The 16218-nt window shown below is 48.0% G+C and overlaps 1 protein-coding gene across 1 annotated transcript in view; it reads right to left on the bottom strand.

Moving 5' to 3' along the window:
* The window catches only part of LOC109779380 (uncharacterized), a 123715-nt gene that overhangs the window by 53625 nt on the left and 53872 nt on the right, over window positions 1-16218 (bottom strand). The window contains exons 5-6 of the mRNA XM_020337994.2: window positions 15989-16132; window positions 15588-15898 (exon numbers count right to left, since the gene is read on the bottom strand). Of these exons, the coding sequence (XP_020193583.2) occupies window positions 15588-15898; window positions 15989-16132 (455 nt within the window). The remainder of the gene's footprint in view (window positions 1-15587; window positions 15899-15988; window positions 16133-16218) is intronic.

The following is a 16218-nucleotide window of genomic DNA, read 5'->3' as shown; positions in this document are numbered from 1 at the left end:
TGGCTAACGCGTTTAGCAATAAAGTAAAGTAATTTACATGGCGTTATTCAATGACACGCAGGTCATACAAAAAATAAAGACAACTCCTATGGCTCCTGCCGATTGTCATACTCATCGACATGCAAGTCGTGATTCCTATTACAAGAATATGATCAATCTCATACATCACATATATCATTCATCACATCTTCTGGCCATATCACATCACAAGGCACATGCTGCAAAAACAAGTTAGACGTCCTCTAATTGTTGTTGCAAGTTTTTACGTGGCTTGTATAGGTTTCTAGCAAGAACGTTTCTTACCTACGTAAAACCACAACGTGATATGCCAATTTCTATTTACCCTTCATAAGGACCCTTTTCATCGAATCCGTTCTGACTAAAGTGGGAGAGACAGACACCCGCTAGCCACCTTATGCAACTAGTGCATGTCAGTCGGTGGAACCTGTCTCACGTAAGCGTACGTGTAAGGTCGGTCCGGGCCGCTTCATCCCACAATACCGCCGAAACAAGATAAGACTAGTAGTGGCAAGAAAATTGACAACATCTACGCGCACAACTGCTTTATGTTCTACTCGTGCATAGTAACTACGCATAGGCCTGGCTCATGATGCCACTGTTGGGGATCGTAGCAGAATTTTAAAATTTCCTACGCATCACCAAGATCCATCTATGGAGTATACTAGCAACGAGGGGAAAGGAGTGAATCTACATACCCTTGTAGATCGCGAGCGGAACCGTTCCAATGAACGGGGTTGATGGAGTCGTACTCGCCGTGATCCAAATCACCGATGACCGAGTGCCGAACGGACGGCACCTCCGCATTCAACACACGTACGGAGCAGCGACGTCTCCTCCTTCTTGATCCAGCAAGGGGGAAGGAGAGGTTGATGGAGATCCAGCAGCACGACGGCGTGGTGGTGGAAGTAGCGGGATCTCGGCAGGGCTTCGCCAAGCTTCTGCGAGAGGGAGAGGTGTTGCAGGGGGAGAGGGAGGCGCCAGGGGCTGTGGTGCTGCTGCCCTCCCCCCCCACTATTTATAGGACCCCTGGGGGGGGGCGCCGGCCCTGGGAGATCAGATCTCCAAGGGGGGGCGGCGGCAAAGGGGGAAAGGGGGGTGGCTTCCCCCCCAAGCCAAGTGGGGCGCCCCCCACGCCCAGGGTTTCCAACCCTAGGCGCAGGGGGAGGCCCAAGGGGGGGCGCCCCAGCCCACTAAGGGCTGGTTCCCTTCCCACTTCAGCCCATGGGGCCCTCCGGGATAGGTGGCCCCACCCGGTGGACCCCCGGGACCCTTCCGGTGGTCCCGGTACAATACCGATAACCCCCGAAACTTTCCCGGTGGCCGAAACTGGACTTCCTATATATAATTCTTCACCTCCGGACCATTCCGGAGCTCCTCGTGACGTCCGGGATCTCATCAGGGACTCCGAACAACTTTCGGGTTTCCGCATACTAATATCTCTACAACCCTAGCGTCACCGAACCTTAAGTGTGTAGACCCTACGGGTTCGGGAGACATGCAGACATGACCGAGACGCCTCTCCGGTCAATAACCAACAGCGGGATCTGGATACCCATGTTGGCTCCTACATGTTCCATGATGATCTCATCGGATGAACCACGATGTCGAGGATTCAATCAATCCCGTATACAATTCCCTTTGTCAATCGGTATGTTACTTGCCCGAGATTCGATCGTCGGTATCCCAATACCTTGTTCAATCTCGTTACCGGCAAGTCACTTTACTCGTACCGTAATGCATGATCCCGTGGCTAACTCCTTAGTCACATTGAGCTCATTATGATGATGCATTACCGAGTGGGCCCAGAGATACCTCTCCGTCATACGGAGTGACAAATCCCAGTCTCGATCCGTGCCAACCCAACAGACACTTTCGGAGATACCCGTAGTGCACCTTTATAGTCACCCAGTTACGTTGTGACGTTTGGCACACCCAAAGCACTCCTACGGCATCCAGGAGTTGCACGATCTCATGGTCTAAGCAAATGATACTTGACATGGAAAAGCTCTAGCAAACGAACTACACGACCTTTTGTGCTATGCTTAGGATTGGGTCTTGTCCATCACATCATTCTCCTAATGATGTGATCCCGTTATCAATGACATCCAATGTCCATAGTCAGGAAACCATGACTATCTGTTGATCAACGAGCTAGTCAACTAGAGGCTTACTAGGGACACGTTGTGGTCTATGTATTCACACATGTATTACGATTTCCGGATAACACAATTATAGCATGAACAATAGACAATTATCATGAACAAGGAAATATAATAATAACCATTTATTATTGCCTCTAGGGCATATTTCGAACAGTCTCCCACTTGCACTACAGTCAATAATCTAGTTACATTGTGATGAATCGAACACCCATAGAGTTCTGGTGTTGATCATGTTTTGCTCTAGGGAGAGGTTTAGTCAACGGATCTGCTACATTCAGGTCCGTATGTACTTTACAAATATCTATGTCTCCATTTTGAACACTTTCACGAATGGAGTTGAAGCGACGCTTGATATGCCTGGTCTTCCTGTGAAATCTGGGCTCCTTGGCAAGGGCAATAGCTCCAGTGTTGTCACAGAAGAGAGTCATCGGGCCCGACGCATTGGGAATCACCCCTAGGTCTGTAATGAACTCCTTTATCCAGATTGCTTCTTGTGCTGCCTCTGAGGCCGCCATATACTCCGCTTCACAAGTAGATCCCGCCACGACGCTTTGCTTGCAACTGCACCAGCTTACTGCCCCTCCATTCAAAATATACACGTATCCGGTTTGTGACTTCCGAGTCATCCAGATCTGTGTCGAAGCTAGCGTCGACGTAACCCTTTACCACGAGCTCTTCGTCACCTCCATAAACGAGAAACATATCCTTAGTCCTCTTCAGGTACTTCAGGATATTCTTGACCCCTGTCCAGTGTTCCATGCCGGGTTTACTTTGGTACCTTCCTACCAAACTTATGGCAAGGTTTACATCAGGTCTGGTACACAGCATGGCATACATAATAGACCCTATGGCCGAGGCATAGGGGATGACACTCATCTTTTCTCTATCTTCTGTCGTGGTCGGGCATTGAGCCGTGCTCAATTGCACACCTTGCAATACAGGCAAGAACCCCTTCTTGGACTGATCCATATTGAACTTCTTCAATATCTTGTCAAGGTACGTACTCTGTGAAAGACCAATGAGGCGTCTTGATCTATCTCTATAGATCTTGATGCCTAATATATAAGCAGCTTCTCCAAGGTCCTTCATTGAAGAACACTTATTCAAATAGGCCTTTATACTTTCCAAGAATTCTATATCATTTCCCATCAATAGTATGCCATCCACATATAATACGAGAAATGCTACAGAGCTCCCACTCACTTTCTTGTAAACACAGGCTTCTCCATAAGTCTGTGTAAACCCAAACGCTTTGATCATCTCATCAAAACGAATGTTCCAACTCCGAGATGCTTGCACCAGCCCATAAATGGAGCGCTGGAGCTTGCATACCTTGTTAGCATTCTTAGGATCGACAAAACCTTCCGGCTGCATCATATACAATTCTTCCTTAAGAAAGCCGTTAAGGAATGCCGTTTCGACGTCCATTTGCCATATCTCATAATCATAGAATGTGGCAATTGCTAACATGATTCGGACGGACTTCAGCTTCGCCACGGGTGAGAAAGTCTCATCGTAGTCAACCCCTTGAACTTGTCGATAACCCTTAGCGACAAGTCGAGCTTTATAGATGGTCACATTACCATCCGCGTCTGTCTTCTTCTTAAAGATCCATTTATTTTCTATGGCTCGCTGATCATCGGGCAAGTCAGTCAAAGTCCATACTTCGTTTTCATACATGGATCCTATCTCGGATTGCATGGCTTCAAGCCATTTGTTGGAATCCGGGCCCGCCATCGCTTCTTCATAGTTCGAAGGTTCACCGTTGTCTAACAACATGATTTCCAGGACAGGGTTGCCGTACCACTCTGGTGCGGAACGTGTCCTTGTGGACCTACTAAGTTCAGCAGTAACTTGATCCGAAGCTTCATGATCATCATCATTAACTTCCTCCCTAGTCGGTGCAGGCACCACAGGAACATCTTCCCGCGCTGCGCTACTTTCCGGTTCGGAAGGGGTGACTATCACCTCATCAAGTTCCACTTTCCTCCCACTCAATTCTTTCGAGAGAAACTCTTTCTCCAGAAAGGACCCGTTCTTGGCAAAAAAGATCTTGCCTTCGGATCTGAGGTAGAAGGTATACCCAATGGTTTCCTTAGGGTATCCTATGAAGACGCATTTTTCTGACTTGGGTTCGAGCTTTTCAGGTTGAAGTTTCTTGACATAAGCATCGTATCCCCAAACTTTTAGAAACGACAGCTTAGGTTTCTTTCCAAACCATAATTCATACGGTATCGTCTCAACGGATTTCGACGGAGCCCTATTTAAAGTGAATGCGGCAGTCTCTAAAGCATAGCCCCAAAATGAGAGCGGTAGATCGGTAAGAGACATCATAGATCGCACCATATCCAATAGAGTGCGATTACGACGTTCGGACACACCGTTTCGCTGAGGTGTTCCAGGCGGCGTGAGTTGTGAAACGATTCCACATTTCCTTAAGTGTGTGCCAAATTCGTGACTTAAATATTCTCCACCACGATCTGATCGTAAGAATTTATTTTTCTGTCACGTTGATTCTCAACCTCATTCTGAAATTCCTTGAACTTTTCAAAGGTTTCAGACTTGTGTTTCATTAGGTAGACATACCCATATCTACTTAAGTCATCAGTGAGAGTGAGAACATAACGATAGCCACCGCGAGCCTCAACACTCATTGGACCGCACACATCAGTATGTATGATTTCCAATAAGTTGGTTGCTCGCTCCATTGTTCCGGAGAACGGAGTCTTGGTCATCTTACCCATGAGGCATGGTTCGCACGTGTCAAATGATTCGTAATCAAGAGACTCCAAAAGTCCATCTGCATGGAGCTTCTTCATGCGTTTGACACCAATGTGACCAAGGCGGCAGTGCCACAAGTATGTGGGACTATCGTTATCAACTTTACATCTTTTGGTATTCACACTATGAATATGTCTAACATCACGTTCGAGATTCATCAAGAATAAACCATTGACCAGCGGGGCATGACCATAAAACATATCTCTCATATAAATAGAACAACCATTATTCTCGGATTTAAATGAGTAGCCATCCCGCATTAAACGAGATCCAGATACAATGTTCATGCTCAAAGCTGGCACTAAATAACAATTATTGAGGTTTAAAACTAATCCCGTAGGTAAATGCAGAGGTAGCGTGCCGACGGCAATCACATCGACCTTGGAACCATTCCCGACGCGCATCTTCACCTCGTCCTTCGCCAGTCTCCGCTTATTCCGCAGCTCCTGTTTTGAGTTCCAAATATGAGCAACCGCACCAGTATCAAATACCCAGGAGCTACTACGAGTACTGGTAAGGTACACATCAATTACATGTATATCACATATACCTTTGGTGTTGCCGGCCTTCTTGTCCGCTAAGTATTTGGGGCGGTTCCGCTTCCAGTGACCACTTCCCTTGCAATAAAAGTACTCAGTCTCAGGCTTGGGTCCATTCCTTGGCTTCTTCCCGGCAACTGGCTTACCGGGCGCGGCAACTCCCTTGCCGTCTTTCTTGAAGTTCTTCTTACCCTTGCCTTTCTTGAACTTAGTGGTTTTATTCACCATCAACACTTGATGTTCTTTTCTGATCTCCACCTCTGCTGATTTCAGCATTGAATATACCTCGGGAATGGTCTTTTCCATCCCTTGCATATTGAAGTTCATCACAAAGCTCTTGTAGCTTGGTAGAAGCGACTGAAGGATTCTGTCAATGACCGCGTCATCCGGGAGATTAACTCCCAGCTGAGACAAGCGGTTGTGTAACCCAGACATTCTGAGTATGTGCTCACTAACAAAACTATTTTCCTCCATTTTACAGCTGAAGAACTTGTCGGAGACTTCATATCTCTCGACCCGGGCATGAGCTTGGAAAACCATTTTCAGCTCTTCGAACATTTCGTATGCTCCATGTTTCTCAAAACGCTTTTGGAGCCCCGGTTCTAAGCTGTAAAGCATGCCGCACTGAACGAGGGAGTAATCATCAGCACGTGATTGCCAAGCGTTCATAACGTCTTGGTTCTCTGGGATGGGTGCATCACCTAGCGGTGCTTCTAGGACATAATCTTTCTTGGCAGCTATGAGGATGATCCTCAGGTTCCGGACCCAGTCCGTATAGTTGCTGCCATCATCTTTCAGCTTGGTTTTCTCTAGGAACGCGTTGAAGTTGAGGGAAACGTGGGCCATTTGATCTACAAGACATATTGTAAAGATTTTAGACTAAGTTCATGATAATTAAGTTCATCTAATCAAATTATTCAATGAACTCCCACTCAGATAGACATCCCTCTAGTCATCTAAGTGAAACATGATCCGAGTTAACTAGGCCGTGTCCGATCATCACGTGAGACAGACTAGTCAAGATCGGTGAACATCTCCATGTTGATCGTATCTTCTATACGACTCATGCTCGACCTTTCGGTCTTCCGTGTTACGAGGCCATGTCTGTACATGCTAGGCTCGTCAAGTCAACCTAAGTGTATTGCGTGTGTTCCGAGGCCATGTCTGTACATGCTAGGCTCGTCAACACCCGTTGTATGCGAACGTTAGAATCTATCACACCTGATCATCACATGGTGCTTCGAAACAACGAACCTTCGCAACGGTGCACAGTTAGGGGGAACACTTTCTTGAAATTATTGTAAGGGATCATCTTACTTACTACCGTCGTTCTAAGCAAATAAGATGCAAAACATGATAAACATCACATGCAATCAAATAGTGACATGATATGGCCAATATCATTTTGCTCCTTTGATCTCCATCTTCGGGGCACCATGATCATCTTCGTCACCGGCATGAAACCATGATCTCCATCATCATGATCTCCATCATCGTGTCTTCATGAAGTTGTCACGCCAACGATTACTTCTACTTCTATGGCTAACGCGTTTAGCAATAAAGTAAAGTAATTTACATGGCGTTATTCAATGACACGCAGGTCATACAAAAAATAAAGACAACTCCTATGGCTCCTGCCGATTGTCATACTCATCGACATGCAAGTCGTGATTCCTATTACAAGAATATGATCAATCTCATACATCACATATATCATTCATCACATCTTCTGGCCATATCACATCACAAGGCACATGCTGCAAAAACAAGTTAGACGTCCTCTAATTGTTGTTGCAAGTTTTTACGTGGCTTGTATAGGTTTCTAGCAAGAACGTTTCTTACCTACGTAAAACCACAACGTGATATGCCAATTTCTATTTACCCTTCATAAGGACCCTTTTCATCGAATCCGTTCCGACTAAAGTGGGAGAGACAGACACCCGCTAGCCACCTTATGCAACTAGTGCATGTCAGTCGGTGGAACCTGTCTCACGTAAGCGTACGTGTAAGGTCGGTCCGGGCCGCTTCATCCCACAATACCGCCGAAACAAGATAAGACTAGTAGTGGCAAGAAAATTGACAACATCTACGCGCACAACTGCTTTATGTTCTACTCGTGCATAGTAACTACGCATAGGCCTGGCTCATGATGCCACTGTTGGGGATCGTAGCAGAATTTTAAAATTTCCTACGCATCACCAAGATCCATCTATGGAGTATACTAGCAACGAGGGGAAAGGAGTGAATCTACATACCCTTGTAGATCGCGAGCGGAACCGTTCCAATGAACGGGGTTGATGGAGTCGTACTCGCCGTGATCCAAATCACCGATGACCGAGTGCCGAACGGACGGCACCTCCGCGTTCAACACACGTACGGAGCAGCAACGTCTCCTCCTTCTTGATCCAGCAAGGGGGAAGGAGAGGTTGATGGAGATCCAGCAGCACGACGGCGTGGTGGTGGAAGTAGCGGGATCTCGGCAGGGCTTCGCCAAGCTTCTGCGAGAGGGAGAGGTGTTGCAGGGGGAGAGGGAGGCGCCAGGGGCTGTGGTGCTGCTGCCCTCCCCCCCACTATTTATAGGACCCCTGGGGGGGGGGGGCGCCGGCCCTGGGAGATCAGATCTCCAAGGGGGGGCGGCGGCAAAGGGGGAAGGGGGGGTGGCTTCCCCCCCAAGCCAAGTGGGGCGCCCCCCACGCCCAGGGTTTCCAACCCTAGGCGCAGGGGGAGGCCCAAGGGGGGGCGCCCCAGCCCACTAAGGGCTGGTTCCCTTCCCACTTCAGCCCATGGGGCCCTCCGGGATAGGTGGCCCCACCCGGTGGACCCCCGGGACCCTTCCGGTGGTCCCGGTACAATACCGATAACCCCCGAAACTTTCCCGGTGGCCGAAACTGGACTTCCTATATATAATTCTTCACCTCCGGACCATTCCGGAGCTCCTCGTGACGTCCGGGATCTCATCCGGGACTCCGAACAACTTTCGGGTTTCCGCATACTAATATCTCTACAACCCTAGCGTCACCGAACCTTAAGTGTGTAGACCCTACGGGTTCGGGAGACATGCAGACATGACCGAGACGCCTCTCCGGTCAATAACCAACAGCGGGATCTGGATACCCATGTTGGCTCCTACATGTTCCATGATGATCTCATCGGATGAACCACGATGTCGAGGATTCAATCAATCCCGTATACAATTCCCTTTGTCAATCGGTATGTTACTTGCCCGAGATTCGATCGTCGGTATCCCAATACCTTGTTCAATCTCGTTACCGGCAAGTCACTTTACTCGTACCGTAATGCATGATCCCGTGGCTAACTCCTTAGTCACATTGAGCTCATTATGATGATGCATTACCGAGTGGGCCCAGAGATACCTCTCCGTCATACGGAGTGACAAATCCCAGTCTCGATCCGTGCCAACCCAACAGACACTTTCGGAGATACCCGTAGTGCACCTTTATAGTCACCCAGTTACGTTGTGACGTTTGGCACACCCAAAGCACTCCTACGGCATCCAGGAGTTGCACGATCTCATGGTCTAAGCAAATGATACTTGACATGGAAAAGCTCTAGCAAACGAACTACACGACCTTTTGTGCTATGCTTAGGATTGGGTCTTGTCCATCACATCATTGTCCTAATGATGTGATCCCGTTATCAATGACATCCAATGTCCATAGTCAGGAAACCATGACTATCTGTTGATCAACGAGCTAGTCAACTAGAGGCTTACTAGGGACACGTTGTGGTCTATGTATTCACACATGTATTACGATTTCCGGATAACACAATTATAGCATGAACAATAGACAATTATCATGAACAAGAAAATATAATAATAACCATTTATTATTGCCTCTAGGGCATATTTCCAACACAGTAACCCTCCGCTAATAATGCCATGTCACCACGATTACTGTTGTTAAACTCACGTAGGTTCGAAACCGACTCAAATTCGAATTCAAAATCAAGTCACCATAAAGGTTTTCAAATATTAAAACTATAATGTTCGGGATGTGCCAAGTAATTCATAAGTAATATTGGTGAATAAACCAAGTCTTTATAAAATATTTAAATGCACGATAGTGGATAAAAACCGCGGCAAAACAATTATTTAAATGCTTTTAATTACTAAACAAATATTAAACTAATTCATTTGGTCACCAAGTTTTTTGAGGAAATGGCCTATGTTATTTTGCTAATTTAGGAGCTGGGGTTATACTTTTGTAAAACGGTTTGCTAACTAAAATAAATAAAACAGATAGAAAAATGAACAAAAAACAAAACAAAATAAACCCCCCCCTCTCTTCCCCGGGCCATGGCTCAACCAGCCGCCCACTAGGCCGGCCCATCACCCCGGTCTCCCTGGCCATATGGCCTCCCCAACCCACCTAACCCTAGCAAATCCCCTCACTCGCCCCCACTCCTCTCGTTCCCCGCTCCCCCCCACCTTTCTGGATCGGGGCAACGGTGCCCCGACCCCGTCGTCTCGCGCCCGACGTCCACCCCGCCGCCTCAGACTGTGCCGGGAGCACCGCCTCCGCCGTCTTCGTCGACTACATAGACGCATCAGAGCTCGGGACCCCTGCCTCGTGCGGATCGAGCCGTTCCCTTCCCCGGATCGCCGTCGCCTACCGTCGCCGGAACGTCGTCCTCGTCCTCCTCTCTGACTCGCATCACCGAGCCTCGCCGCCTGTACCCCTGCATCGTACGGTCAGGGCCACGCCCTCTCCTCTCTTCCCTGTCCCGTGCACGCCACGGCACCGTCCCCGACCGTGCTCCCCGTGCCCATCACCGCGCCCTTCCCATCGTCCGCTCGCGCACGTCGCTGGCCGCGACCACGCGCCGCCGTGGACCTGCTGCTGCTCCCTCGCGCTTGCCCACAGCCGCCATCGCTGCTCCTGCCGCTGCTCAAGCCCGCCTGGCCACGGACGCCCCACGCCGCCCATGCCTACTGTCGCCCGAGGGCGCGCCTGGCTCCCCTCGTCCTTGCCCATGGCCGCCTTGGCCGAAGCCAAGCTCGGCCCGCCGTTTCCCATCGCCCCTTGCACCCTGACCGCGCACCACCTCCCCCACTTCGCCCCGCTGCAGCCGCCGTCTGTCGGCTACGCGTGTCTTCGCGCGCTCGCAGCCGCCTGCTGCTCGCGGCCAAGCCCGCGCACGTCCGCCCACAGCCGCTCTCCTAGCACACGCGCCGCCGCGGCTCCCGTCCGTCTCCGCTCACCCCGTCCTGCGCCGCCCGCCCGGGTGCCCGGTGCCCAGCGCCCGTTAGCCTCCCCCATAGCCACTAACTAGGGGGCCCCACGCCTCTGTTTTATAAAAAAAGATTAAAAAAAGAATAAATGAATAACTAATAACATATTAATTAATTAATTAATTAACGAATTAATTAACTTAATTAATCTTAGTTAGGTTGACCTAATTACTAATGAAACTAATTAACCTGTTTAATTAGTCTTAGTCAATGACAGTAGGACCCACGCGTCAGTTTGACCCAGTGAACTGACTGGTTGACTGCTGACGTCGTGCTGACGTCATGCTGACGTCAGAAATGTATTTTAGTATTAAATTAATTCTGTTAATTCTAGAAAATGATTTAAAACTTTAAAAATTAATATAAAATAAACCGTAGCTCGGATGGAAAAACTTTGTACATGAAAGTTGCTCAGAACGATGAGATGAATCCGGATACGCAGCCCGTTCGTCCGCCACACATCCCTAGCATAACAAAGTCACAACTTTTCCCCTCCGGTCCGTCTGTCCGAAAACGCGAAACGCCGGGAATACTTTCCCGGATGTTTCCCCCCTTCGCCGGTATCACCTAATACCGCGTTAGGGCATACCTAGCTCCGCATATTACCTCGTTATGTTGTGTGATGCTTTGTTGCTCCGTATTTACTGTTTCTTCCCCCCTCTTCTTCTCCGATAGACCCCGAGACCGTTGCTGATGCCACCGAGTTCGACTACGTTGTTGGCGACCCCTCCTTGCCAGAGCAACCAGGCAAGCCCCCCCTTGATCACCAGATATCGCCTATTCCCTCTCTATTGCTTGCATTAGAGTAGTGTAACATGTTACTGCTTTCGGTTAATCCTATTCTGCTGCATAGCCTGTCATTGTTGCTATAGTTGTTACCCTTACCTGCTATCCTACTGCTTAGTATAGGATGCTAGTGTTCCATCAGTGGCCCTACACTCTTGTCCCTCTGCCATGCTATACTACTGGGCCGTGCTCACTTCGGGAGGTGATCTCGGGCATATGCTATATACTTTATACGGTTACATTACTTATGATACTGTTCGGAGATGGGGGCTGAAGGGGCAGGTGGCTCCATCCCGGTAGAGGTGGGCCTGGGTTCCCGACGGCCCCCGACTGTTACTTTGTGGCGGAGCGACAGGGCAGGTTTAGACCACCTGGGTGAGAGGTGGGCCTGGCCCTGGTCGGCGTTCGCGGATACTTCAATTAACACGCTTAGCGAGATCTTGGTATTTGATCTGAGTCTAGCCACTGGCCTATACGCACTAACCAACTACGCGGGAACAGTTATGGGCACTCGACGTCGTGGTATCAGCCGAAGCCTTCGTGACATCAGCGACTGAGCGGCGTGCACCGGATTGGACTAGAACGCATGCTAGGCTAGGTCTGCTTCCGACCGCGTTCGCAACGTGCAGGTGTGCAATGGGCGATGGGCCCAGACCCCTGCGCCATAGGATTTAGACCGGCGTGCTGACCTCTCAGTTGTGCCTAGGTATGGCTGCGATGTGTTGATCTTCCGAGGCCGGGCATGACCCAGGAAAGTGTGTCCGGCCAAATGGGATCGAGCGTGTTGGGTTATGTGGTGCACCCCTGCAGGGAAGTTTATCTATTCGAATAGCCGTGATCTTCGGTAACAGGACGACTTGGAGTTGTACCTTGACCTTATGACAACTAGAACCGGATACTTAATAAAACACACCCTTCCAAGTGCCAGATACAACCCGGTGATCGCTCTCACACAGGGCAACGAGGGGAGGATCGCCGGGTAGGATTATGCTATGCGATGCTACTTGGTGAACTTACCATCTACTCTTTTCTACATGCTGCAAGATGGAGGCTGCCAGAAGCGTAGTCTTCGACAGGACTAGCTATCCCCCTCTTATTCTAGCATTCTGTAGTTCAGTCCACCGATATAGCCCCTTTACACAAATACCCATGCATATGTAGTGTAGATCCTTGCTTGCGAGTACTTTGGATGAGTACTCACGGTTGCCTTTTTCCCTCTTTTCCCCCTTTCCATTCTACCTGGTTGTTGCAACCAGATGCTGGAGCCCAGGAGCCATACGCCACCGTCGACGACGACTCTTACTACACTGGAGGTGCCTAATACTACGTGCAGGCCGCTGACGACGACCAGGAGTAGTTTAGGAGGATCCCAGGTAGGAGGCCTGCGCCTCTTTCGATCCGTATCCCAGTTTGTGCTAGCCTTCTTAAGGCAACTTGTTTAACTTATGTCTGTACTCAGATATTGTTGCTTCCGCTGACTCGTCTATGATCGAGCACTTGTATTCGAGCTCTCGAGGCCCCTGGCTTGTATTATGATGCTTGTATGACTTATTTTATTTTTAGAGTTGTGTTGTGATATCTTCCCGTGAGTTCCTGATCTTGATCGTACACGTTTGCGTGTATGATTAGTGTACGATTGAATCGGGGGCGTCACAAATGACTACTTGTGTACCTAATTTTTTTTTGCTAATTTTTATGAATGAGCTATCACACACTTGCAGTTCAACTTTGAATTACTTTCGGGAAATTGCCATGAAGTCATTTAAATGTGCAAAAGTAGATAGAAAACTAGAAAAGATACGAAACTTGGGAATTGTCCATAAAATATGGTCTACTTACTTTCATAATTGGAGTGGTGCCATTTTGCACCCTGATTTTTGTACTTGCTTCACAAAAAACACCCATTTTTTACACTTCGAAAATGAAAATTATTATTTTTGTACAAAAACATCGAAACTCTATTTGGCAAGATTGTTTATAATGTTAAGATGCACAAATGTGTCTAATTTGGGAACATTATAATAAACTATGCAATGAATATGGCCACCACCTTGGTCATTTGAGACTATATTAATATTTGGCATGCCAAAAAGTGTAATTAATATGGCCTAAAATGAAAAAGTTCTCAACATGGAAGTTTTTTGTCTCGTCAAAATGAACAACTTTGATTTTTGGACCATCTTCATCCGAGGTCGTATGCAACCTCTACAGCCAAAACCATGGAGTTTAGTGAAGACCCCCTTTTGCCGAGCGTGACACTCGGTAAAGACCCCCTTTTGCCGAGTGTAGCACTCGGCAAAGCCCTATTTGCCGAGTTCTATTGTTTTACCGAGCGTTTTGTCCATGACACTCGGCAAAGTGCCTGTTTGCCGAGTTTCGCGTTTTTGCCGAGTGCCCGACATAGCACACTCGCAAAGAGCCTAACATTCGGCAAAGAGGAAAATTCCAGTAGTGGACGCAAAGCTGTAGCAAATCCGCAATTCCCCTCGGAAACTAGAGCCCAGTTTCAGAGGAATGGGTATGCCTAAGCACCTTTGAAGATCGAACTTAACGAAGGTAAGACACTAGGCAGGTGACACAAGTTGGTTTGCCAAAGATCAAACATATTTTTTTTGGCTCCCGTAGCAAGGCACGGGCAGACACCTAGTACTACCTAAAAGATATATAACGTTCCCTCTCCTCTCTTATGGCGTCCTACCTTTCATCCACCCCACCACGTACGAGAACCCCCACCCTCATCGATTTTCCTCCCCCTTCCACCAGTTTTTCTTTCTTACTGGTTTTTTTCGTCTGCCCGTGATAACCCAACGTATCCTAAATATGGTAATTACGGTAATCAATGAATTCACATATGGTAAGGCCATAAACTCCCAAAAATCTCAAATATGGCAATTGTGGTAATCAATCAATTCACCTATGGAAAGGTTATAAACTCGTGGAAACCAAATAATCAATCAATCTATGCCATAAACTCACCGAATCTCTTATGTATAAGGCCATAAATCGTGGTGTGTTATCCAAATGTGATTCATACCTACTAAAAGTCGTGAGTTTTAGCTAGAATTGTTTACATTGAGCTATGGCTGTAGATATACATGATTGATGTTATACTACTGGAATATGTATTGCCCCCTTTCAAGGCACGGGCAACTAGCTAGTTCACCATAAAAGAAAGGAACACGTGTTTCCATATGGAATTGTTTACGTATTCTGTTTTCCTTTTAGGGGATGTTGATTGGCTTTCTTTTAACAGAGATGCCGACATTCATATACACGCACAGATGCTCATCCTTATGAACACATGCACGTGCATCCTACTCCTATGAGCACCTTTCAGGGATTGAGCTGACACATCATCCTGAAATTGGCGAAATCGCTATAGACGTTTTTATAGTCGACCGGAACGTCTTCTCCCACTGAACTCATATCGCTGGAAGGCGTGAATTAAATTTAGAAAAATACGAGAATGTCAAGTCTAGAACTTAAAGTTTGATGGGCTGGATACCAGTATCCTCCTATACAAATTGGTTCACTTGATTGGCCCTTTTATTGGACGTGATACAGTTGGCTTGTTGGTTGAGACGAACGTGTTTTTTGAGGTTGTGCTTGATATGTTTCTGATGATAAGAAGTATACTCCCTTCAATCCATATTGCTTGGCTAGATATGGGATGTATCTAGAAATGTTTTATTATTTGATAAATTCATATTAAACAAATCTAAGACAAATAATATGGATCGAAGGGAGTACATAATATTGTTATATGTACCTTTTAGATATTGTAATCTAAATCTATGGATCGTTTAATTTTATCTACGTGGATGCATGTGGTGTTTTTTTACTTTTGTTTTAATAATTGTATAATAGATAGAGATATACGGTTGTGTGCATGGTAATGATGGAGAGGCCCGAGATAATCCTCCTTTTCTAAAAATAAAAAATCTGATTTTTCACTTCTCACCATAAGCAGTACTTATATAAGCAATACAAATTTGATGGAAACAAAAAAGAGCAGTACTTATATTTATCTAGCATGATCGTTACCTGCTGCACTTCTGGCAGAAGCGCATCTCGCGGCCGGCGACGACGGCGAGGGGCGTCTTGGAGTGCGCCTGGCAGACCTTGTGCCGCAGGTAGTAGTCACGGCAGTTGCTCAGGTCGGCCTTGCAGCCGTCCACCGGGCACGACGGACAGTGCCCCGCTATCACGCGCCCCCCCGGGCGCGGCCGCTTCAGCATGCTCAGCGGCGACACCACCGCCGCGGTCGACGCTGCCACCGCCACCGCCGTGGCAGGAGTGGGCATGGCGGGAACCGCGTCGTGTTCCAGCTCGGCCAGGTCCCAACAACCCGGCATCTTGAGATACCGAGTTCGCTCGCTCATTCAACAGCCAAAGCAAGCAAACAGTTCCACCGCTTCGCCTGACGCTTCTCGGCTACCGCATACCTTTCTCTCTGTCTCGAGGTCAGGACACTGCTCGCCGATTTGTCCGCACCTCGGGCCGGTCCCGGTCACTCTATCTACAGGGATGCCGCGACGCCGGCAGTAGCAATCAAGCAAGAACCATTGCCGTGTATAGTAACCACCATCCTAGACCGAGAGATAGAGGCGGTCAAGTGGAATTGCAAGAAAAGCGCGAACGCGCAGAAGGGCATGCAGCAGCAGAAAAGGATAGG

This window comes from Aegilops tauschii, chromosome 4 (genome assembly GCF_002575655.3).
Source record: "Aegilops tauschii subsp. strangulata cultivar AL8/78 chromosome 4, Aet v6.0, whole genome shotgun sequence".
NCBI classification, from domain to species: Eukaryota; Viridiplantae; Streptophyta; class Magnoliopsida; order Poales; family Poaceae; genus Aegilops; species Aegilops tauschii.
This window is presented reverse-complemented; position numbering and strand designations above follow the sequence as displayed.